At 46.1% G+C, this 24,187-nt stretch overlaps 1 protein-coding gene across 3 annotated transcripts; it reads left to right on the top strand.

Annotated features, from left to right (window-relative positions):
- The first annotated feature begins 94 nt into the window (after positions 1-94).
- CALR3 (calreticulin 3) lies at positions 95-21,562 on the top strand. Of its 3 annotated transcripts, none has more exons than XM_037009489.2 (9): positions 95-303; positions 501-602; positions 2,891-3,094; positions 9,157-9,251; positions 12,150-12,338; positions 14,995-15,105; positions 15,185-15,316; positions 15,894-15,986; positions 21,157-21,561. In XM_037009489.2, exons 1-9 carry the CDS (start codon positions 213-215, stop codon positions 21,295-21,297), a joined length of 1,158 nt encoding a protein of 385 aa, XP_036865384.2. In that variant the 5' UTR covers positions 95-212; the 3' UTR covers positions 21,298-21,561. The 3 variants fall into 3 exon arrangements, with proteins under 3 accessions (XP_036865384.2, XP_036865385.2, XP_073076307.1); XM_073220206.1 differs by lacking the exon at positions 95-303 and adding an exon at positions 358-391 and having other exon boundaries at positions 21,157-21,562; XM_037009490.2 differs by lacking the exon at positions 501-602 and having other exon boundaries at positions 21,157-21,562.
- Positions 21,563-24,187: the final 2,625 nt, after the last annotated feature.

Raw genomic sequence — 24,187 nt, 5'->3', positions numbered from 1 at the left:
GGACCAATGGGGCCCTAGGTTACAACAGCTGAGCGTCATGGAATGGTAGTCACAGGGTGGTCCGGTCATGCACCGCGCGACGGGGACCAGTAGCGCCTCGGCTCTTAATCGAGAGGTGTGACGGGAGTTGTAGTTCCCGGCCGCGCCTGGCGCACCGCGAAGACCACTGGGAGGAAAGAGGCGGTTACGAGCAGCAGCACAGCGCAGCTTCCATGGCTTTGCCCCGCGTCTGTCTCTGGGCGGTCTGGGTGCTGCGGGTGGCGCTGGCCACCGTCTACTTCCAGGAGGAATTTATAGACGGAGGTGAAGGGGCGACGCTGTTGATGATGGGGGTATAAGTTCTTCCAGCGGACTGCCCTAGTCGCCATTGTGCCCCGCGGATCACCGCGGGGTACGTGGCGGCAATTCCTCGAAACTTCGAAGCGTCCAGGGCCTCCGCCACCCTCCCCGTGACCCAGATTAACTGTCAGAGCCCTCACCTGTGTGGTTTCCGCCCGCAGAGCGCTGGAGGAACCGATGGGTGCAGTCCACCAATAATTCCCAGTTTGGGCATTTTAGACTCTCGTCGGGCAAATTTTACGGTCATAAAGAGAAAGACAAAGGTTAGTGTAAGAATCGTGAGGAAAATGAGCTAAACGTTAACCCCCACACACACACCCATAGCAACCTTATTTCAAGGTACATGTGGCACATCCCTAACACCTCTTAAGCCCATTTTGCAGGTGGGGAAACTGAGGCACGACTTGGGTGCCTGGTGTTATTTTTCGTTTTCTCTTCCCTCTCTTTACTTGCCCAAGATCACCCTGCTTTATGTATACTAGGCTGATACGTTGGAAGACCCCAGGGCCTAAACCTTCAGAGGGGAAAAAAAGATGAGAAGATATCTGTTATTTTTATTTTCACTTTAAGAAGAAAAATTTAGGTAAAAGTTACATGCTGTCACATGCACAGATATTAGGGATTCAACAGAATGATTGTTTACATCTGTACATCCAGGTCAAGACAGGGGATGTTTGCTTCCCACCCACCCCCTTCCAGAGGCCCCCGCTCGTGTCCCCACCCCACCCCAGACAGTAGCCTCCCAGTGCCAAGGATGATTAATACCTATTCTGGCTTCCTCTCATTACAGGTGATTAAAAGTGTCAAACCACAGCCCATCTAGTGCCTGTTTTTTGTACAGCCAGTGAGGCGAGAATGGCTTTTGTGTTAATTGTTGAGGAAAAAATCAGAAAGGGATCAATATGACACATAAAAATCACATAAAATTCAATGAAATATATGCAATACCAGTGTCCAAGTAAAGTTAACAGAACACAGCCATTCCCGTTATTTACGTATAGTCTATGGCTGCTTTCATGCTGTAAAGTCTGGATGGAGTAATTAGGACAGAGGCCAAATGGCTCACAAAGTCTGAAATATTTGCTCTCTGGCCTTAACAGAAAAAGTCTGCAACCTCTCATTTAGATGAAAAGTTTCCCTCTTTCACCATCCTCTACTCAAACCCCTTACCCTTGTTACTCCAATATTGCCCTGCCTGGCAGCCTCTGTTTTTCTATTGTATTTGCATTGTTTTGTTGCAATGTTAACTGAAACGTTAGTAAAAATTCAGGCTATAGGACAAATAGTGGAGTGGAAATAAACAGGCTGTTCCAGAAGCTTTTCCAAGGACAGAAGTTTCCACTAGAGTTGTTTGTGTTTTTTGTCCACGTTTTTCCTTCCTCCAGTCCAGAATCTTGAGATTGTGTGCATTTCACTCACTTCCAGCACACGTCTGCTTAGTGCACACATGTGCAAGGCGCTGGGGATGCTGGGTAGTTCGGCCCCGTCTTTTATGGCATCCCAGGACCGTGACATAGAAGCAATGAATGGAAAGATACATAGAATTGGGTCAGAAAGGGATGAAAAGTGGTGAGAGATGACAGGAGTAGCTGAAGGAAGGTGGTAAGGCAGAAAGGGAGGCAGTGAGTCATAAGGCTTTAGGAATTGCCTAAATGGCAGAGGATAAGAGAAGGGGAGAAGCTATGAATCCTTGAGAAAGGGAAAGGCAGGGAAAGAACCGAGGAGCAGAGAGAGAAAACCATAGGTGTGGTCTTAGAAGGGAGCCAGCCATGATTTCAGGCTTGGCCATACTGATAGGAAATGCCAAGTTCATTTCTGATGGCTCTCAGCATAGGCAGCTCTGGGGGCCAGAGTGTGGAGCAAGGAAGACTAGGTTCTACAAAGATGGGCTCTGTTTTCAGGGTTGTCTAATGCTCCAGTGTAAGATAAGGATTTGGCACAGAGCCCAGTGTCTACCCAAAAAATGGTGTTTTGGTCTTGAAGTGCAGCCCAAACTTATGAGATGATTCACATGACATAGCATGTTATCTTAATCAAAAGGTGACACCTGTGGGCCAGCTTACCCCATGCAATGAACCCCTTTTTTACAGATCCACACTCTGTCCTTATCCACCGTTGTGTCTCTTAATTCGCTGTTGGACGATGAGAAATAGGGAAAGGATGTAGAATGCTCTGTTTTTCAGTTTAGTTGCTACCCAAGCTTCATTGTGTATTCCCACTCCTTGGGTGATGAATGGAAGCAAAATTAACTTTTTGTCCATAATTAGATTGCGTATTTGTCATTGGAAACTGAAATGTTTTTGTAACTTAAGACGTAACAGTGGCATATTAAGTACAAAACCATCTGAGCATGTCAAATAGATATCTGTGGCAGCAGAGAGCCTATTAGTGGTATGCCCACTGCATGTTACTGTAAACACGTGCTATAGGCTCTGGATTGACGTAAATGGTTAGGATGTTTATTATGAGGGTGGGGGAGGGACAAACCGTTGAATTCCCTGCATCTGAACAGTGTCATTCCTATTACCTCATGGGTGCTTTTTGTTTAAAGGTCTTCAAACGACTCAAAATGGCCTCTTCTACGCCATCTCTGCCCGGTTCAAACCATTTAGCAGTAAAGGGAAGACTCTGATCATTCAGTACACAGTGAAACACGAGCAGCTGATGGACTGCGGAGGGGGCTACGTTAAGGTCTTCCCTGCCAACGTGGATCAGAAGAACCTGAATGGAAAATCCCAGTATTATATTATGTTTGGTGAGTAGGATGCAAACATTTCTGGTGACTTTGAAAATCCTTCCACCTCATAGAGTCCTTAGAGTAAGACTGCTGAAGTGGTAGTAGTGAAGTATCTGACCAAAGGTTTTTAGTACTGTTAAACCTTGTTAATAATATAAGAAAGCAACCATACGAGTCCATTGGGCTTTGGGGAAAGTTATTTATTCAACATTAATGTAGCCCTAAGTATTTTGAATACTCCAGGGGTCAGCTAACCTTGGCCATGGACCGCATGAGCCCACAGCCTGTGTTTGTTATGGCCTGTGAGCTGAAAATGGGTCTTAACATATTGAATGACTGGAAAAAAAAAATCAAAAGAAGGATAATAGTTTTGACACGTGAAAATGACATGAAACTCAAATTTCCATGTCCACATGTGAAGTCTTCCTGGAATGCAGCATCATTCCACTCCTTCACATCTTGTCTACGCCTGCTTTCAAGCAGGAATGGCAGACATGAGTAGTTGTGACAGGCCGTATGGCCCACAAAGCCAAAATATTTACTGTTTGGCTCCTTACCGAAAAAGCTTGCTGACCCCTGGAATACATAAGGTATCTCCAGACACCAAGGGTAATTGGTTAAAATTTGTGTTGGAATTTGGAAGGAACCACACTGGACCACAGGAAACAGTCAAAACTGAAGTGTGTGGACTCAAAAAGCTTTATAAAGGAAGAGGACGCGCAGAAGGTGGTGGGGCAGGAAGAGTCAAGGGTCTGCCTCCTGAGCTGGACAGTCGTACCGGCAGGATCTCATATAACCATTTGGGAACTCTGGGGTCTCTGGAAGAATTGCAACTTCCAGAGGAAGACTGGGAAAGGTTCATTTTGGTCAATTTCAGCTCTTAGCACAGTTGTGCCCACCTACCCCCACCCCCAGCCACAGAACAGACAGCAGTGCATGTGCTCTTAGAGCAGCTTTCCCCATAGCTCGCAGGAGCCAGTGAGGGCAGAGGACCTTGCCAGCCAAGTATCAGGGACCTCATCTTCAACTGCTGCTTCTAGTCACAGAGCTGCAAACAAAGGATGAGAGCAATCGTTGTGCCCTCCCCCTTCGTGGTGCCCTCCCCCTTCGTGGTGCCCTCCCCCTTCGTGGTGCCCTCCCCCATCGTTGCTGCACCTCCCCCTCCAGCTGAACTGGCTGCTAGAGTATTTAAAGGGCCAGCACCTTTCCTCTCCACCCTTCATTTTTCCTCCTTTCCCTTTAGGAAGCCAGGCATTAACGACTAGAACATTAAAAACCAACTGCTTATGCAGGGAAAATCAGAAAGTGACCCGAGATGCCCAGAGAAAGATTCAAAGGATCTAAGATCTTAAGTTTATACCTCAGGCTGACCCTTGGCACCAAGCTAGCTGACAATAATCTTTTTTTTTTAATAACAAAAGAAACAGCAAATCCTGGGGAACAAGGACGATCTGATTCCCAGAGTTACTACATTATTAGATTCAAATATCCACTGTTAAGCAAATATTCACAAGGCATACAAAGAGGGACATGTGGCATATTCAAAGGAAGAAAAATCAGGCAACATAAACTCTCCCTTAACAAAGATACAGTAGTAGACTGTATTAGACAGATTGAATAGCTGTCTGAAAGATACTTAAAGAACTGAGGGAGGATGTGGAGAAAGTCAAGAAAATGATGTGTGCAAACCGATAGGGAGATACAAAATCTAAAAAGAAACCGAAAAGAAATCCTAGAGTTGTAAAGTACAACTAAAACGAAAAAGTTCACTAGAGGGAATCAAGGAAGATTTGAACAGGCAGAAGAAAGAATCCATGAACGTGAAGATAGGACAATGGCTGAGCAGGAGAACGATAAAAGTTGAAGCAAAGCAAGCAGAGCCTAAGGGCCCTGCCTGTGGAACCCCATCAAACAGACCAACATATGCTCTGGAAGGAGTCCCAGGAAGAGGCGAGAGACAAAGGCAGGGAGAGGGTATTTGAAAAAATAATGGCTGAAAACTTCCCAAATTTGATGAAATATGTGAATATTTCACAGAACGTCTTGGAAACATCCAAAAGCTCACCAGACTGATAAGGTGAGACCAAAGAGACCCACACCAAAACACATGATCAAACTTTCAAAAGACAGAGAGAACCTTGAAAGGAGCAAGAGAGGTGTGAATTGGTACATAAAAGAGATTCTCAATAGGACAGATTTCTCATAAAAAACTTTGGAGGCCAGAAGACAGTAGTGTGATTTATTCAAAGTGCTAAAAGAGAAAAAAACCTGCCAAATCAAGAACCATATTCAGCAAAACTGTACTTTAAGAGTGTGGGAGAAATTAAGACATTCCCAGATACAAAAAAGCTGAGGGACTTCTTCATGAATGTATCTTCACGGGCAAGGGAAACAAAAGCAAAAATGATTAAGTGGGACTATAACAAACTAAAAAGCTTCTATACAGCAAAGGACACCTTCAGCAAAACAAAAAGGCATCCTACAGTATGGGAGAATATATTCATAAATGACATATCCAATAAGGGGTTTACATCCAAAATATACTAAGAGCTCATGCACCTCAACAAACAAAAAGCAAATAAGCCAATTAAAAAATGGGCAGAGGAGCTGAACAGACACTTCTCAAAGAAGAAATTCAGATGGCCAATAGGCACATGAAGAAATGCTCCACATCGCTCATCATCAGAGAAATGCAAATTAAAACCATAATGAGATATCACCTCACACTAGTTAGGATGGCCACCATCAAAAAGACAACAACAAATGTTGGTGACAATGTGGAGAAAGGGGAACCCTCCCTCCTACACTGCTGGTGGGAATGTAAATGAGTTCAACCATTGTGGAAAGCAGTATGGAGATTCCTCAAAAAACTCAAAATAGAAATATAATTTGACCTAGGAATTCCACTCCTAGGAATTTACCCTAAGAATGCAGGAGCCCAGTTTGAAAAAGACATATGCACCCCTATATTTATCGCAGCACTATAAGAAATGGAAGCAACCTAAGTGTCCATCGGTAGATGAATGGATAAAGAAGATGTGGTACATATAAACAATGGAATATTATTCAGCCATAAGAAGAAAACAAATCCTACCATTTGCAACAACATGGATGGAGCTAGAGGGTATTATGCTTAGTGAAATAAGCCGGGTGGAGAAAGACAAGAATCAAATGATTTCACTCATCTGTGGAGCATTAAAAACAAAGCAAAAACTAAAGGAACAAAACAGCAGCAGACTCAGAGAACCCAAGAATGGACTATCAGTTGCCAAAGGGAAAGGGACTGGGAGGGTGGGTGGGAAGGGAGGGAGAAGGGGATGTGGCATTACTATTAGCAGATATAATGTAGTGGGGGGGGTGTCATGGGGAAGGCGGTTCAACACAGAGAAGACAAATAGTGACTCTATAACATCTTACTACACTGATGGACAGTGACTGTAATGGGGTGTGTGGTGGGGACTTGGTAATGAGGGGAATCTAGTAACCACAATGTTGCTCATCTAAGAGTATATTAATGATACCAAAAGAAAAAGAAAGAAATAATAAAGCTGAGGGAGTTTGTGACCACTAGACCCTCCCTGCAAGGCGGTGAAAGGACAGTAGATAGTAACTCAAGGCTGTATGGAGAAATAAAGTTCTCAATAAAGATCCATACATGAGTGATTATAAAAGCAAATATTATTATAAGAATGGTTTGTAACTACACATTTTGTTTTCTACATGATTTAAGAGAGTGATACAGTTTAAAGAAAAAAAGTATAAAAGCTAGCATTACTATAACTTAGGTTTCTAACTTGAAATCTTGTTTACTACGTAATTTAAGAGACTAATACATTTTAAGTAATCAGTTCATGTTAGGGGCACACCATGTATAAAGATGTAACTTGTGCTGCCAATAACCAAAAGACATGGGATGGAGCTGAAAAGGAGCAGAGCTTCATGTGTCATTGAAGTTAGGCTGGTATAAGGTCAAATTTTTAAGAGCATTATAACTTCAGGATGCTAAATGTAGTCCCCATGGTAACCACAAAGAAAATAGCTATAGAATATACACAAAAGGAAATTAAGAAGTAATTTAAGCATTTCACTACCAAAAATATAAATAAACACCAAAGAGAGGAATGCAGGAAATGAGAGACAAAAAAGCTCTACACGGGATTTGCTTCTGAGGATCCCTGGAAGTGGGGTGGGGTGCAGGCCTGGCATCACTGCGTGTGGTGCAGTTCCACCCGGGACAGAAAGACCCCAGGAGCATTAGTACATTCCTAAGACTCAAGGCCAGAAAGACGCGGCAGGGTGATTCCAAACATCCTCAGAAGCTCTGACAAATTCTCTGGATCCCTCCTGCAGGACTGCAGGAGCTCTAAGGCATATAGAAAACAGCACAACAGTAGTAACTCCCTTGTTATCAGTAATTACTTTAAATGTAAGTGGATTAAACTCTCCAATCAAAAGACAGAGATAGGCAGATGAATAAAAACACACGATTCAGCTATGCAGGTAACACAGCCCCTATTTTGCAAATAAGGAATCTAGGGTACAGAAGATTAAACTGCTTGCCCACAGTCAGGTCAGCCCAAGTTCAGAGCCCATTTCCTGAAAAAAAATCCATTATGTGCATAAATATTTTATGGTTGCTGTTAACGGAAAATGCTTAGACTTTCTGGTCAGGCCTGGGCATGTTCTGAAGCTTAAGTCAATATTAAGAGCATGTAGGTGCTCAGAAATAGGGAAATTCTGACCCAATTTCAAAGGAAAAGTACATTTCACATTTCCACCCCAAGGTAGTAGACCTTCATGTGAATAGTTCACATACTGTAGCTTTTGTCTTAAAATTTGAACTGGAGTGTTTTCCAGAGATAAAAAAAAAAGACATTACATAAACTTGCATCCTCTTGAGTACTCAGCTGCAAGACAGATGCGACGCTCTCTGTCCATCCCTCAGAGCACTCCTTCCAAGTTCAGTGTCTCATCTACTCTGGCAAATTGATAATATTCTTTAAGTAATTACATGCAGCCTGCACCTCTTATTTATTCTGGAGGTTCATCCCTGCAAGTTCTAGAAGACATTGCAGTCATCTGCTGTGTCTACACGGGATTTGCTTCTGAGGATCCCTGGAAGTGGGGTGGGGTGCAGGCCTGGCATCACTGCGTGTGGTGCAGTTCCACCCGGGACAGAAAGACCCCGGGAGCATTAGTACATTCCTAAGACTCAAGGCCAGAAAGACGCGGCAGGGTGATTCCAAACATCCTCAGAAGCTCTGACAAATTCTCTGGATCCCTCCTGCAGGACTGCAGTATATTCAGAACTCGTAGTCTCCTATCAGGTGGATGGAGAGTCCATTTCTTTAGTAACTGGAACACCCTGTACCAGTTGAAAAATTTTTAACTTTTGAATGGAACACCTCCTGAATTTTATAGTTGATCAGAACCTACATACTGATCATAATTTCTTTTGCTTCTGATTTGGGATTGTCATTAAGAACGTGTGTGTATGTTGTCTTGGGGCATAATAATAATAATAATAATAATAATAATAAACGTAAGAATAACAACAAACACTGATCTTTGCCATACTAACCACTTTATGTAATGAGCCAATTTAATTTGCAGAACAGCTTTGTGGGGTCAAGGTTAACACCCCCATTTTATAGAGCAGGACACCCAGGCATGAGGAGGCCACCTACTTGCAAACATGTCCCAGCACAGTGAGTGACGGCTGGGATTGCAACCAGTCAGTCCAGCTCCGAAGCCCTCCCACAGGCGCAGGAGCCCTGGTCCCCGCTTCACAGGGAAGGCCCAAGGCCCAGCAGCAATTCGGGGACACTTACCAGCCTGTTAAACCTTCCTTTGCTTACTTGCTGGTTTATGCTTGAGTCCAAAGTGGCTGCTGGAGCCAGAAAGGGGACGGGATGGAGGAGGGCGTCACCCTCATTCAAATGTCTCCACTGTGTATGTCTGATGATTCCTGGTCCGCTAAGCTTCCTGTGTCTTGTAGATTGTCTCAGGAAAATGGTTCGGGGTATCCCGTGAAGGACAGAAGAAAATTGAGAGCAGCTCATTCTCATTTTTTTTTGTAGGACCCGATATTTGTGGATTTGATATCAAGAAAGTTCATGTTATTTTACATTTCAAGAATCAGTATCACTCAAACAAGAAATCCATCAGGTGTAAGGTAAGTGCTTTGTATTCAAATCAGTGACTGTGTGGACTCTTGATAACATAAATTTAGAGAAAATAGTTTTGATCTTAAAAATATTGAATTGAGCCCGGGGGATGGGTCCTAGCAAACAGCTCCCTGTCTCTAGCAGGCCCATTAGAGACACTTGTCCGCCACTGTGGTTTGCTTTCTAAAGCTTTTGCCCATGAGGAAGGCACACTGGCTTTTTTACTGAAAGCTATGACATCATATTACAATTTGCCCCATAAGGGTTATAGCAATGTAGTCACATTTCAGCCGTACCTATCCTCATTAAGGAATACTCAGGATGAAAAAAATTCTGGAGAAATTAATCCTCAAAATGTCGAACCATTTAAAAAAGGAAATATTTCCAAAATAAAAGCGTATTTCCTTACCCAGGGGAGCCTGTGAAAATAACACTCTATGCCGGAGGGCCCACCGTATAACTCAGTGGTCTGACTGCGGCTTCTCCAAGGAGGCAGCTCATGCAGGTCCCCTGGCATGGTGCCGGGGGATTCACTCCCCAGTGCAACCCCCCCACCAATTGGAATGTCAGTGCCAGGAGCAGGGATCTGTCCCTGGGGTAGCCCCCACGCCCAAAGCTGCCACACGGGAGGCCTCCATGAGTCTGGGTGAACCTGGGTGGGAGGCTGCGTGTGTTTCAGGATCATTGGCGGCACTGAGGGGAAATGTCCATCCCTGTGCCTTAAACGGTCCCAACCAAAACGGGGTGACTGGTGCCATCACATAGCCCATTGCAGTGCTGTCCTTCTCAGGGTCCCATCCACTGACCTGATGGCTCTAGAGGATCAGCGGGTCCCCCCTGCCCACGGAGGCCTGATGTCCCTCCTGTAGGGGAGAGGGAGGGCTTGAAATGCAGTTCTTCCCTCCCCACTGTAGTGGGCAGGTCTTTGCGACTGATGCCCGAGAAATTGTTCAGCTGCCCCTCAGGTGTGTGGCAGAGAGCAGGGATGACACTGTGGGGACTTTGAGGTCCAGCCTGGACCATGCTGGGGAGGTAGAGCATGACCACCTTGGGCCAGCAAGCCCACAGAGCTCCGAGTGGCGGCCACAGGCTGATGACGCCCTCAGCCCTGTGCTCTTGCTGCAACCTGTGAGGAAAATGAAAGACACATCTGTGGAAGGAGCACTAATTCACAGCAGCCAGTCAGGATTATGGTCTTCCTGGGGAGGAACACAGTGTGTTCTGTGACACAGTCAGGGAAGGTTGGGAACCTCCCTGCAAGCAATTCTCAGCCCTTGAAGGTTTTCAAGGGGGAGGGGGCATCTGATCTGCATTTTAGAAGAATACCTCCAATGTCCTGGGGATGGCAGGTGGAGGGGTGGGTGCTCACCAGGCAGGGAGACGGGGAGATGGCCGGGCCACGGCTTTGGTGGGATGCAAAACACGGCAGTGTTTGACAGATAATTCAGGGGTGGGATCCAGAGGACTTTGTGATGATTGGAGCGTGGGTGCTGAGGATGTGGCCGACGACTCTCAGTGGCATTGCCGTTAATCAGCAGGGGAAACCAAGGTCAGTAAGGGGGCCAGGGCAGACTCAGGAGTCATGTTTGGAACTGTCGGTTGTGAAATCCTGGCAGACATCCAGGTAGAGGTGTCTGGTGAGTGTTTGGAAACTCAGGTCTGAAGCTCAAGCCGATGGTTGGGATGAAAGATGTCGGTTTGGAGCCATTTGCATATATGCAGGAGTGGATGATATCTTTCAGAAGGCTCTGGGCCAGGGACCAAATCCTGGAGGGTGCCAGCAAGCCAGACTGAGCCCAAAGCCAGAATTAGGAAAGGCAGGTGGAGATGAAAGTAGTGGAGAACATTGGGACAAGTGTGTCCTCAGCTGTCACAGTGGGTACAGAGGCCAAGGGGGACACAGGGCAGACCCTGAGGAGAGCCATCAGCCGCAGTGTAGACAGCAGCAGCCTGTCACCGGGGGCAGAGCTGAGGGTTACTGAAGAGGCCTTTAGCTTTGGCTCTTAGCAGGGTAAGAATCCTCCTGACAGAGCCTTTAAGATGCTGGAGTGGTGGCTCCCAAACCTGAGTAGCATTGGCACCCCTGGGGGCCTGTGAAAGCAGCCGGGGCTGGAGACAGGGAGGTGGGCTACCTGGGTTCTGATGCAGCAGGTCGGGGTTGACCTGGGAATGAACATTTCCCATGTCCCCAGAAACGTTGGTGCTGCGGAACTGCACTTTGAGAACCACCGCTGGAGTACGGTACAGGAGTGCCCTCCACTGCTGACAGGCAGGCACACCCGGGCACCCCCAGCCTCCCCAGGCACCCACTCACCCATCCTTTATTGAATGTTTATTGAGTGCTTCTCTAGTTTCGGCCCTGGGGCTTTAACTGTGACCATGGGAGGTGCAGGGCCTGCCCTTGAGGAGCTTAAATTGCTGGACAGCTGAGACACTAGAAAGCTCCCCCGCTCTGCAACCTGTTAGATAAATAAAAGACACATCTGTGGAAGGAGCACTATCTCACATCTTTCTGAATTAATAATTCACATCAGATCTTTCTGAATACACAACAAGAAGTTGTATAGCACATAACTGTTCATAAATCAAGCACAGTGGCCCCTTGGTTTAGACCCTCCACCCAGTGATAACTGCCTGTGGGATTTTAGGCGGGAGCCATCACGTTTGCGCAAAAGGGAATCAGCCCCTCAAGACAAGCTTGCTAGCAGTAAGGACGTAGTCCACCTAAGGGCGATTTCTTCTGTAGGACACCCTCTTTAGTCAAGACAACCCTGATTCCTAGCATTCCTCCTTTTGCCATTTGTTACAAGGCTGTGACCAATGATGACTTAAACTGCATGTTTATACCTGCTGAGGAACATCAGGGGTGTCTCACTGTTTCCCTTTTCTCCCCCTACACCATGCAGGTTGATGGCTTTACACACCTCTACACTCTGGTCTTAAGGCCAGACCTCACTTACGAAGTGAAAATTGATGGTCAAGGGATTGAGTCCGGCAGCATTGAGTACGACTGGAACTTAACATCACTTAAGAAAATGGAGACATCTTCAGCCGAGTCAAAGTTCTGGGACCAGGCTGAAGGTGACATATTCCAGGTGTGGGCTTTTCCCCGGACAACGCTAGAAAGGGTTTGTAAGTATCCGGGTGCTGGTCCATTGCTGCGTGACTGGCAGTCAGGATGATAGCACTGTAACCACCAAACTGCTCTCCACAGAGCGTGTGTGCTGACACCAGCTGCATCTTTGCATGTGTCAAGGTATTGGGAAGGATAATCGAAATGAAAGCAAGTAGGGTGTGTTTTTCTAACCAGTTTTTGAAAGGTAAGTGCAGCAGCAGGCATTATAAAATTGATTTTGTTGTCGTTGTTCTGCATTTGAATGTGAAGTATTGTTTGGGCCTCACCCTCATGACTGACAACCAACAACCAGTTAACATCACAGCAACCCTAAGGCTGCTGGGACAGAGTACCCCAAAGTGGGTGGCGTAAAACAACAGAGCCGTAGTCTCTCACAGTTCCTCGTGAAGCCAGAAGTCAGAAATGAAGGTGTGGGCAGGGCCCCCCTCCTTCTGTGGGCTCTAGAGGACGATCCTTTTTTGCTTCTTGTAGCTTCCATTGGCTGCAGGTATTCCTGGCTGTGAACGTATCACGCCAGTTTCTGCCTCCAGCTCTATATGGCCTTCTCCTCCCCTTGTGTCTCCTGTCTCTTAGAAAGGCATTTGTCATTGGATTTAGGGCCCACCTGGATTATCCAGAATGATCTGCCTTGTGATCCTGACCTTAATTACATCTGCAAAGATCCTTTTTTCCAAATCAGCTCACATTCCCAGATTCTGAGATTTAGGGCATGGACCAATCTTTTTGGGAACTGCCACTCAACCCACAACAAGCTACCTTTTTAATTTTTTTATGTTTTCAGTTTATTTGTTGTAACCGTTTGTTTTGAAATCCAAACACCGCACCAAATTGAGAGCCATTTGTTTGAAAACAATTGTCTTTGCCTCCACTAGGAAGAGTACTGGGATGCTGTTCACAGCACTTCTGGCAGCTTAAAACTTATTAGCAGCCTTGCTGTCTGATGGCCAAGTACTTCATCATGGACACGGTGCAGCTACTAAAGTAAAATGGCATTGTGTTGAGACTTAAATTATTTGGCAATCCTTTTTTCCCTAGATAATCGAAAATAAATGTGTGGAATTTGGAATCCACAGTGACCAATGAGTGGGGACGTCTTCAGGTCAGAGTAAAACCCCAGTTATATGAGGCCTCTCCATCATTTCTCAAGGAAAAAGAAATATAAGAAAGCAAAATTTCCCCCTCCCTTTCTTACATTCAAAGCAAACCAAAAAGTTAAAAAGTGTTTACTTTAAACAGCACCAAATGGCAAAGATATTGACCCTCCGCCCCCAGGCTGTGTGGTAAAACATGAGGGTTCTGGTGGCCTCCGGGCCACAAGGACACCGGCCTGGCAGCACAGGTGTGCCCGAGAGCCCAGCTTTGTGCGGCCAGCCCCCCGTGGAGCCGGTCGTCCGTGTAGACCCTGGCCTCCAAACGGGCTGTGTTTTTGTCCATACGTTCAGTTCTGTGAGAGCTCCTAGACAAATCAGTTCATCAGGACGTTGTGATTTGATAGCCCACACTTACAAGTGAGCCAGTTGCTGGTTGGGGTCCAGGCGAAAAGCAGGAGAGGTAAATCCCACGTGTCCATCTTGAGAAGCTACAGAGTGTCGTGGAAAAGCCAGTCTAAGTGCGATATTCAGTATTTCTCAGTTATTCTAAAAGAGAAACACCATTTACACGACTTTTATGCTTTTATGTATTTATCTGAATGTTAATCCACAGCAACTTTTTCTTACCCATTTATTCAACAAATATTTATTCAACACCTATTAAGCCATATAAATACATATAAATGTGTATATATAAATGTGCATGTATTTATCTGTATACACGTGTGTACATGTGTGCATATACATAGGCAGCACGTGTGTGCATGTGCATGTATTATACACGAGTATATGCGTACATATGCCGTGTGTGTATATGCATGTGCATGCATGTTTTGCATTCACGTGCGCACATGATGCATGCACATATGTATTATGTGTGTATATGTATGCACGCATAAATATGTAAGTATATATGTATATGTACAATATGTACATATGTAATGCAGGTGTATGTGTACATGTGCCAGATGTTTGTGTGTGCGCATGTGTATTATATGTGCATGTATATGTTTGTCACGTGTATTGTGTGTGTATATATATGTGTGTGTATGGTGTGTTTACATATATATGTGGACTCAATAATAGAACTGCTTTTCTCCTCTGCCCAGCAGTCCTCAGATAAATCTTGGAATGTATCTTAGTTGTCCAGCCTCCCTCTGGAACATTCTGTGTATGACGGTGATGTAGAAGGACAGCTTTATCCTAACCAGGAGTAAATATGTGGCCCCTTGTCCCACCACCACTTCTTGACCCGTCATTTTAACTTCAGCCGCTGTTCCGTTTTCCGTGCTCATCCCCCTCAGCAGCTTTGGAAGAGTGTGGCCACCACGCCCAGCATGAGGGCGGGAAAGCCCAGCTGTGTGTGGGCCTGAAGCCCCCAGGGGCATTGGGAACCCTGAGCACGTGGCCCTTTTGATGGAGAAATTACCACCAGGGTCACGGGCCTGCCTCCTACTTCTTGGTAGTTAAGAATTTCCTTTCTCGAATCTGAGAATCCAATTTTTTTTTGTGCACATATTTAAGGACCAGGAGAAGCATTTTCTGGATGCCAGTGCCAACAAGTCAAGCGACTGGAACATGACTGAATTGGACAGGGAGGGGCAGGCATCTATGCTGCAGAAGCCTCCAAACCAGGTATGTGGGGTCTTGTCCCTTGGGCTGCCCCTCCTCGCCCTTGTCTCTCAGGGCCACCACATTCAGTTTGTTGTTCCAGGGAGGCCTGAAACCAGAGGGCATCGACAAACACATTTGGCTCCATCGTAAGATGAAAAACACCAACTATTTGACAGAATATGACCTCTCAGAATTCGAGAACATTGGTGCCATTGGACTGGAGCTTTGGCAGGTCACTTGGTTTGCAATCTGCTTTGGTCTCGTAGCTCTGCACTTCAGCCTGAACTCCTTAATTCACACAGCTGGCATTCACTGAGCACCTCCTGTGTGCCCAGCAACCATACCTAGACCCAAGACATACAGCAACAGACAAAATGTCCGAACTTCCTGACCTCTGGGCATTTCCTGTCTGCCCCCCTTCCCCCTGGGAATTTGTCACTCCTCTGCTTGGGGTTGGCCTGGGGCACCCATCATCTTTAGGACAGGATGGCAGAGTCTGACAACATCTGGTCCAGGTGGAGCCTGAGATTCTACAGTCCCAGCAATCTCTCAGGTGCAGCCGACGCTGCCAATCCCTGGCCCACACTTTGCACAGTTAGGTTCTTGAGCAGAGGTTCGCAAACACTGTTGAGTGCCCGAGTCATTGGGGTGATCCTAGTGTGCAGCCAAGTTTGAGAACCTGTGCCCTGGAGGGAACAGATGTTCTAGAAACGGGGTTAAGCATCACCGTACTGAGCAAATGACAATGGTTTTCTTGGTGAAAAGTTGTTACATTTCTCACATCATTAAGACCTCATTGTCATCCACAGGTGAGATCTGGAACCATTTTCGACAACTTCCTGATCACAGATGATGAAGAGTACGCTGAGAATTTTGGCAGGGCCACCTGGGGCGAAACCAAAGTATGAGGCACACAACCAGCTTTTCTCTCATTATTTATATCTGTCCTTGCATCTAACCTATAGGAAAGGGCTTGGCAAACTTTTACTAATGAATACTCCTCCCAGACCAAGATACAGAACATCATCAGAGCTCCAGGAACCTCCTCACACCCTCTCCCAGCCAGCACCTACCCCCAAAGGGACCACTCTTTTGTCACCATAGATGGATTTGACCTCCTTCTGAAATCGATATAAATGGTTCCATCCAGTATGCCTCATTCTCGTGGTGGTGTAAGATTCATTCCTATCATGGACTACAGCATTAGCTTGTTTTTCTCATGCGAATATTCCAGAAGGTGTGCATCCATTCTCTGTTGATGCAGCTTGGAGTCACTCCCAACTTGCAGGCTCATGAATAAAGCTTTTATGATCATCCCCACACATGCTTGCAGTGGACACATGCCCAGCAGGGGACAGTCTGGGTTACAAGGTCCCACACCGCCAGTTTCTAATGTGTCAGCCTATTTTACATCCCCTTCCGCAGCAGATGAGACTTTCAGTCGATGCCACATCTTTGGCTGTGCTTAGTGTCATTGTCAGCTGTTGACAAGTCAGATTTATTTATATACTGTAAAATTTTCCCTTCGTTGGGCATACAGTTCTGTGAATTTTGACAAATGCATACAGCTGTGAAGCCACCAGCAAAAATCAAGATGTAGGCCAATGTCTGTCATCACCCAAAGCCACCCCCTCTCCAACTCCAGGCCACCACTGATCTGGTATCGGCCCCTGGAGTTTTGCCCTTCCCAGAATGTCATATAAACAGGACTCAGAGTGAGTGGTAGTTTCGAGACCGCTTCTGTCAAGCATAATGTGTCTGAGATTCATCCGTGTTGTTGGGGTGTGGCTCAGTGTGCTGCTTGTGCTGAGTAGTTTTATTCCCTCACCAGATGATGGACATTTGCATTGTTTCCAGTGTTTGGCAGTGTGAACAAAACCACTACGAATACTTGCATACAGTCCTTAGTGGGCATGTGCGCTTTCATCTCTCGGCTAAATAGCCGGCGGTGGGTTGCCGGGTTATTTAAGCCTACAGGAAACCACCAGGCTGTTTCCAGAGCAGCAGCACCATTTTGCAACCCTGCAGTTTTTCGCCTTCTCCAGTACTAGGGTTCGTTTGTTTCTATACATGTGTGTCATCGTGTCTGTCTCCAGTCTCAGTTGGCTTTCCCCAATGACAGCTGAGGGCGGGCACTGTTGTGTGGATTTTTGTAGCCATTTAGACATCCTTTTCTGAAATGCCTATTTTCTTTGTTTTTATTGAAGTATAGTCGATATACAATATTATGATCCCCATGATAAATCTCGCTACCATCTGTCACCATACAAAGCAGTTGACTCTGTTTTCTGTGCTATATATTGCCTCCCCTGTGACTTATATATTTTATAACTGGAAGTTTATAGCTTCCCCCATTAATGCTCTAACCCCATCCCCCATCCAATCCTCTTTCTTCCAGCAACCACCAGCATGGACTCTGTGTTGATGAGTCTGTTTCTATCTTGTTTTGTTTGCTCATTATTTTTTTTTAGATTCCACATACAAGTGAAATCATATGGTATTTGTCTTCCTCTACCTGGTTTATTTCACTTAGCATAATGCCCTCTAAGTCCATCCATGATGTTGCAAATGCCAAGATTTTATTCATTTTTATGGCTGAGTAATATTCCATTGTATATATGTAGCACATCTTCATTATCCATTTATCCACTGATGGACATTCAGGTTGTTTCCTTGTCTTGGCTATGGAAATAATGCTGCAGTGAACATGGGGGTGCATTTATTTTTTAGAACTAGTGTTTTCATTTTCTTTGGATAAATACCCAGAAATGGAATTGCTGATGGTTCTATTTTGCATTCTTTAAGGAACCTCCATACTGTTTCCACAGAGGCTGCACTGATTTGCAATCCCACCAACAGTGTTGGAGGGTTCCGTTGTCTCCACATCCTCGCTGACCCTTGTTATTTCTTGTTGTTTTGCCACTGGCCATTCTGACTGGTGTGAAGTGATATCTCATTGTGGTTTTGCTTTGCATCTGCCTGAGGATCAGCCACGTGGAGCACCTTTTCATGTGCCTGTGGGTCATCAACAGAGCAGGAAACAACCACCATTGAGAAGATAGCTTTTTCTCCTTCAAGATCCCAAGAAGAGGGGTCATGCTATGCCATGGGGAACTATGCAGGGAAGCACCAGGCTCTGTCAGGAAGCAGAAGGACCAAGCTGAGAATGTGGGAAGGAGCCTTTACTGGGGTTTCCATGGGGAAGAACAGGGGAGGCAGGGTGAACAGGCTGAGGACTGGCTAGTTTTAAGAATTCCTATGGGCCCTGGGGCATTGGAACTGTCCTCAGTTGTAGTACCAGGTCCTAGAGTGATGAGGGCAGGGAGATAACGGCCCTGACTCTGAGAGCCTGATAAAGGGGTGGTTAGGGATGTGCTCTGGATTGATTTGTTTGCACAGGAAAGGAGTCCTTTCAGGCATTCACTGTCTCTAGGAATCCACTGGCCCTGGGAGGGGCCATCCCTCCAGGATCAGCAAGGCTCCAGATGTCAAAACATCAGAAACAGGTTGATACAGCCTGTTTATGTCACTTGCCCACTTTGGACCTTTTCTTATTGAGTTGTAGGTGCTCTTTATATATTATGGCAAGTTCTTTGTCAGGTAAATGCATTGCAAATGTCCTCTCCCCCTCCATGCCTTGCCTTCTCGTTCCCTCAACATGGAACAACCCTATATTTTTTTAATGTGCATTTTGAGACCCCAATACTGAGAAACCAGTGTAAAAATTTAGCTCTGACTTCAAATCAAAAAAGATAAAATATTTTCCATCAGTACAAATTAATTTATAACTCTTGAGAGCCAAAGTATTAAAACCTAAGGTGTGTACTGTTAATGGGCATGAACATTTTGTTTCTCATGCCATTCAGTGTCAGTAACTAAACAGTGGCCACCTTAGGTGAATCAAGTGAGCAGCAGGTGTCCCCTTAGCGTGTCATACTTAGAAAGTTCTTGGAAGACTGCTCCCCCCCCAACTCTGCTGTAGCCAGAAACTCTGGGTTGGTAAATTGCATGCTAGTAGTCAAGGGGGATACACAAACACCTTCCTGATGTTAATTGGAATTCTCTCATTCCCTTTTTCCAGTGTTTTCCATGTCATGTACATCACACTGGAACTAGCTGCAAAACTGGTGGCTCAAACTTAAGTATCTTAAGGCATTTCAGATGGAAAACTCCCCACCCCATTGTTTAAAGGTGCTTATCATAAAGCCGTTTTCTCATGAGCCATTTCTTCTTGAACCTAATTTCTGCCATAAAGCCTTACTAAAAATGCTTCAGTCATGACTATGGGAACCGTTCAGATGTGTCTGTACTCCTGACCCTCCTGTGAATCACACGCAACTGGATTTTTTCACTCAGGCTCCGAGGCCTCCTTGCACTGCCATTAACTGGGCAGCTGGAGAAGCACAGGGGCCCAGAGGCTCTGGGAAGAGAAAGAAAGGGCAGTATTCATTTCCCAGAAATGCTATAACAAATGGCCACAAACCAGCTGACTTACCACAAACACAAATTTATCTATCCTCTCACAACTTCTGGAAGCCAGAATTCCAAAATCAGCATCAGTGGGTTGAAATCAGGCCCCAGTAGGGCTATACTCCCTACAGAAGTTCTAGGGGAGGATCCCTCTGTCTTGCCAACGGGTTTCAGCCCTGGGAAAGTTCACTGTGGATTCAGTGAGACCGAGGAATGACAATGGAACGTTCTTGGGGTAAAAGGGTTTATTACCCGGCTTGTTCCTTGGGCCGTAGGTCGAGCACTAGAATCACATCTGCACCCAACGTTCTTCAGGTCTATAATCCTCCTTGTCTCTGCTTCCGCCCAGAGCACTGGGCAGAGCTCTTTATATAGTGACTCAGTCAATAACAGCTTTTTGCCTATGGATGTGGAAGCAGTAGCCTAGCAGTAGGCCAACTGCATCAGTAAGTATAGGTTCAGGTGAAGATCTTGGCCATAGGAACTTCAATTTACCCCACACTCTCCCTTGGCCTCTTGCAGCTTCCAGCAGTTCCTGGCATTTCTTGGTTTGTGGCTGTGTAGAGAAAATGAAAGTTCGTTCCTATGGTCAGGATTCTCACCTGACCCTGGTCAGCTTGCTCACTACACACGTGTGGGCAATGCATTATTACTGACCCTATAAAGAGCTCCGCCCAGTGCTCTGGGCTTCAGAGCTGCAGGAGAGCAGAGGTTGTAGGGGTGGTAACGCTGAGGACAGAGACTGAGACGGCTGCCGGGGCAGAGAGGCGCAGAGGCAGAGACCAGCTTGCTGCATGCAGACTGGCTCTGAGGTGGATGGGATTCTAGCACTTGATCTGCCACCGTGGGAATAAAGTTGGGTATTGTCTTGCCAATGGGTTTCGGCCCGGGCAAGTGCACTATGGATTCAATGTGACAAAAGAAATTGACAGCAAAACGTTCTTTGGGGTGAAAGGGTTTATTACCCAGCTTGTTCTCCCGGCGGTAGGTGGAGCACTAGCGTCTCTGCCTCCGCCCAGAGCCCTGGGCCGAGCTCTCTGTATAGTGCAATGATAGCTTATTGCCTACAGGTGTGGAAGCGGTAGCCTAGCAACAGGCGGTGTAGTACATCATCAGGTGGTTTAAGTTCAGGGAGGATCCTGGCCATAGGAATCCTAACTTCCCCACAGGTATAAACCCTTTCACTCCAAGAATGTTCCATTGTCATTTTTTCAGTCTCACAGAATCAAGAGTGAACTTGCCTGGGGCTGAAACCCTCAGGCAACAGAGGCTGGCCGGCTCTAATCTCTGCCTCCATCTACACATGGTCTCCTCTTCTGTCTGCGTGTGTGTCAGTCTCTGCTTCTCTTTTAGGAGGACACCCTGCCAATCCAGGATAACCTCATCTCAACGTGCTTAACTTAAATCACATTTGCAAAGACCCTTTCCCCATATAAGGCCACATTTACGGGTTCCAGGGATTAGGGCCTTCCTACTCCTTCTTCCGCTCCCCCCAGGTGGTGTGGAGGCTTCCAGGAGGCAGGGACAGGCTGAACACGGACACCCCGTCAGCCCTCTGGAGGCATAATCTGCACACATCAGGGTCTTTGTTTCTTTCTCCAGGGCCCAGAGAGAGAGATGCACGCCATACAGGCCAAGGAGGAAATCAAGAAGGCCCGCGAGGAAGACGAACAACTGCTGAGAGGCAAGTCTGACAGACCTGAAAGTAATTTCAGAAGATTTCACAGGAGGGGAGAACTTTAGCCAAACCACCCCCAAATAAAGATGATTGGTAAACTTGATTTCTCTTCAATGCACATTTAAAGGCTCGAGTCTACATATGTGGTGATTGGTCCAGTTTTCTTTAAAAAAGTGTACCTGTGCTTCTCAGTGGGGTCAGTCTGGTTTTCCCTAAGCCCTGCTGCTGTGAACCAAGATGTTTTCTCTGGACAAACCCAAATTCTGGAAGCCACAGGCCAGTGAGAGTCTGGCCAAAAACATGACATTCTTAATCCCTACAATGTCTTATAAATAAAAGTTGATAAGCTTATTCTGAAAAGGGAAAAATGCCTTACTTCTTTAGGTTGTGAATTGCTTATAACACTTGAAATTTTTCCAGTATGATACTGTCTTGCCAATGGGTTTCGGCCCTGGGCAAGTTCACTATGGATTCAATGTGACCAAAGAAATGACAGTAGAACATTCTTGGGGTGAAAGGGTTATACCCAACTTTATTTCCACGGTGACAGGTCAATCACTAAAATCCTGTTCACTCAGAGCAAGTCTGCATGCAGCAAGCCAGTCTCTGCCTCTGGGCCCCCTCTGTCCTGCACAGCCATCCTCTGGGCCTCTGCTCTCCTGCAGCCATGCCACCGTGTCGCCCAGAACACTGGGCCGAGCTCTTTATATAGGGTCAATAGCAACGTATTGCCCACAGGTGTGCAGTGAGCTAGCCAACCAGGGCCAGGTGAGAATCCTGGCTACAGGAACTTTCATTTTATCCACAGATACCTCTACATGACATCTTTGATATGGAATGGTTTTGTGTGCTTGGCCTGCATGCTGGTTATTTCAGAGAACCCAGGCTTTGTGCACAGACGTTTAACATGCCATAGGAAAGCTGGTGATTTCCCCCCAACGTGGTGACCTACTTCTGTGGCCTTTAGTTCTCTTTAAGATGGAGGCATAAAATTCATTTTCTCAAGTGAAAATAGTGATCAGTTCTCAGTTTAATTTTTTTCCCTTTAAATCAAATAATTTGCTTTAAAAAAAAAGTCACACACAGCGCCTTGTGTTTTGAAGAGACCTGTTTTCACACAGAAATTTGTGTTGGAGATAATCAAATTTAGGACACCAGAAATTTGGAGTAAGTGATAGTGGATAAAATCAAAGTTCCTGTGGCCAGGATTCCTACCTGGCTCTGGTCAGCTAGCTCACTATACATGTGTGGGCAATATGTTGCTATTGACTCTATATAAAGAGCTCCACCCAGTGCTCTGGGTGACACAGTGGCACTGCTGCAAGGCTGCAGGAGAGCAGAGGACAGAGGCCCACAGGGTGGCTGTGCGGGACAGCTATGCAGGCAGAGGGGCCCAGAGGCAGAGGCCGGCTTGCTACATGCAGACTCGCTGTGAGTGAATGGGATGTTAGGGATCGACCTGCCACCGTGGGAATAAAGTTGGGTATAACCCTGTCACCCCAATAACGTTTTAGTCATTTTCTTTGGTCACACCGAATCCATAGTGAACTCGCCCAGGGCTGAAGCCCATTGGCACGACAGTGATGTTACAAATAAGTCGAATAAATTGGAAGTTATATATGGCATATTGGTTCATGATCAGTGTGAAAAGTCTGCTCAGGAAGGGAAGTTCTAGCAAGTTTTGTCCTAGTTTTGACTGAAGTTGGAAGACCTTCAAATGTGGACTTGACTCTCTATCAGGGATTGATTATCACTCTCAGCAGTTAAAAACTCACTCACTCCCTTGCAATGCAGGGATGAGATTCAGACCCCGGCTACCTCTTTAGCCTCTGAAGGGGGTGAGAGGTTACTGAGGGAACAGGCAGCACCAGGCCTAGAGAGAAGGTGCCAGAATAACTGTACAGACGTGGGTCAGACTGGCTCAGACCTTCTGGAGCAGCACTGTCTTGGAGAACTTTCTGTGAAGATGGAGGTGTTTCCCAGAATCTGCATGAGCCAATACAGTAGCCACTGGCTGCATGTGGGTCCTTGAAATGTGGCTGGTTGGACTGAAGAATGAATTTATTTTTTAATTACTAAATGCTGTTTTTTAGAGCAGTTTTAGGCTTGTAAAACTGAGTGGAAAGTAGAGAGAGTTCCCATACCCCCTGCCCCAACACCCATACAACCTCTCCCACTGATGGCCTCCTGCTCTTAATGGGACATCTGTCACAACGGACCAACCTACCTTGACACATCATTATCACCCAGAGTTCATAGTTTAGGTTAGGGTCGCTCTTGGTGGTGCACATTCTGTGGAGGAACAAACTCTTAATTTTATTTAACTATAATTAAATTTATACTTATAAAGCCACATGTGGTGAGTGGCTGCCATCCTGGACAGCACGACTCCGGACTCTGGTGAGACAGGCCCCAGGATGGTTGATCATAGCCCAGTGTGGCAGCCTCAGCACTTGGAGGGACCCCAGGCTACTCAGGCTGTGCTGCCGACTGGGTGGGGCTCACACCACCAAGCTTCGGTTTCCAGTAAAGATGGTGCAAGAGACTCTCCACTGCCATGGCCCCTCTAGACCCTGACACCTAGGCTGGAAGTCCGCATATGACATTTCCCCAACAAACCTTGCCCACTGGCCTGCCAGCATGTTCTGTTAGAAGTCGGAAGGCAGGCAGAGAGGACAAGCCACTTTTGGGGGCTTCTACTGGCTCCTTGGGCAGCGGTGACAGCAATCGCAATGACTTTAACAACGATGGCAGAAATAGTGGTGGCCAGTGAGAGAAGGCATCTGGGTTCAGGCTCAGGGCCCAGTTGATTGTGGGTTTTGGGTAACACCTTTTTCCCTTTTCCCTTTAGCTCTAGAGGGGCTAGCAGCTTCCTGCAGTTACTAATCTAGGTAACCTTCCGCTTGTTAAAAACCGCTTGCTTTTCCCATACTTTTGTCCTCAATCTGCTGTGTC

The sequence above is a fragment of the Manis javanica genome, chromosome 13 (genome assembly GCF_040802235.1).
Source record: "Manis javanica isolate MJ-LG chromosome 13, MJ_LKY, whole genome shotgun sequence".
NCBI classification, from domain to species: domain Eukaryota; kingdom Metazoa; phylum Chordata; class Mammalia; order Pholidota; family Manidae; genus Manis; species Manis javanica.
The sequence above is the reverse complement of the archived record's forward strand: the minus strand, read 5'-3'. Positions and strand labels throughout refer to the sequence as shown.

What these genes read in the sequence shown, in the direction of transcription:
- CALR3 (XM_037009489.2), top strand. Translation starts at nt 213, where the DNA reads ATGGCTTTGCCCCGCGTCTGTCTCTGGGCGGTCTGGGTGCTGCGGGTG. An exon ending in TCATAAAGAGAAAGACAAAG is followed by an intron (nt 603 to 2,890) that starts GTTAGTGTAAGA and finishes TTTTGTTTAAAG; the next exon opens with GTCTTCAAACGACTCAAAAT. An exon ending in TGCAGAAGCCTCCAAACCAG is followed by an intron (nt 15,106 to 15,184) that starts GTATGTGGGGTC and finishes TTGTTGTTCCAG; the next exon opens with GGAGGCCTGAAACCAGAGGG.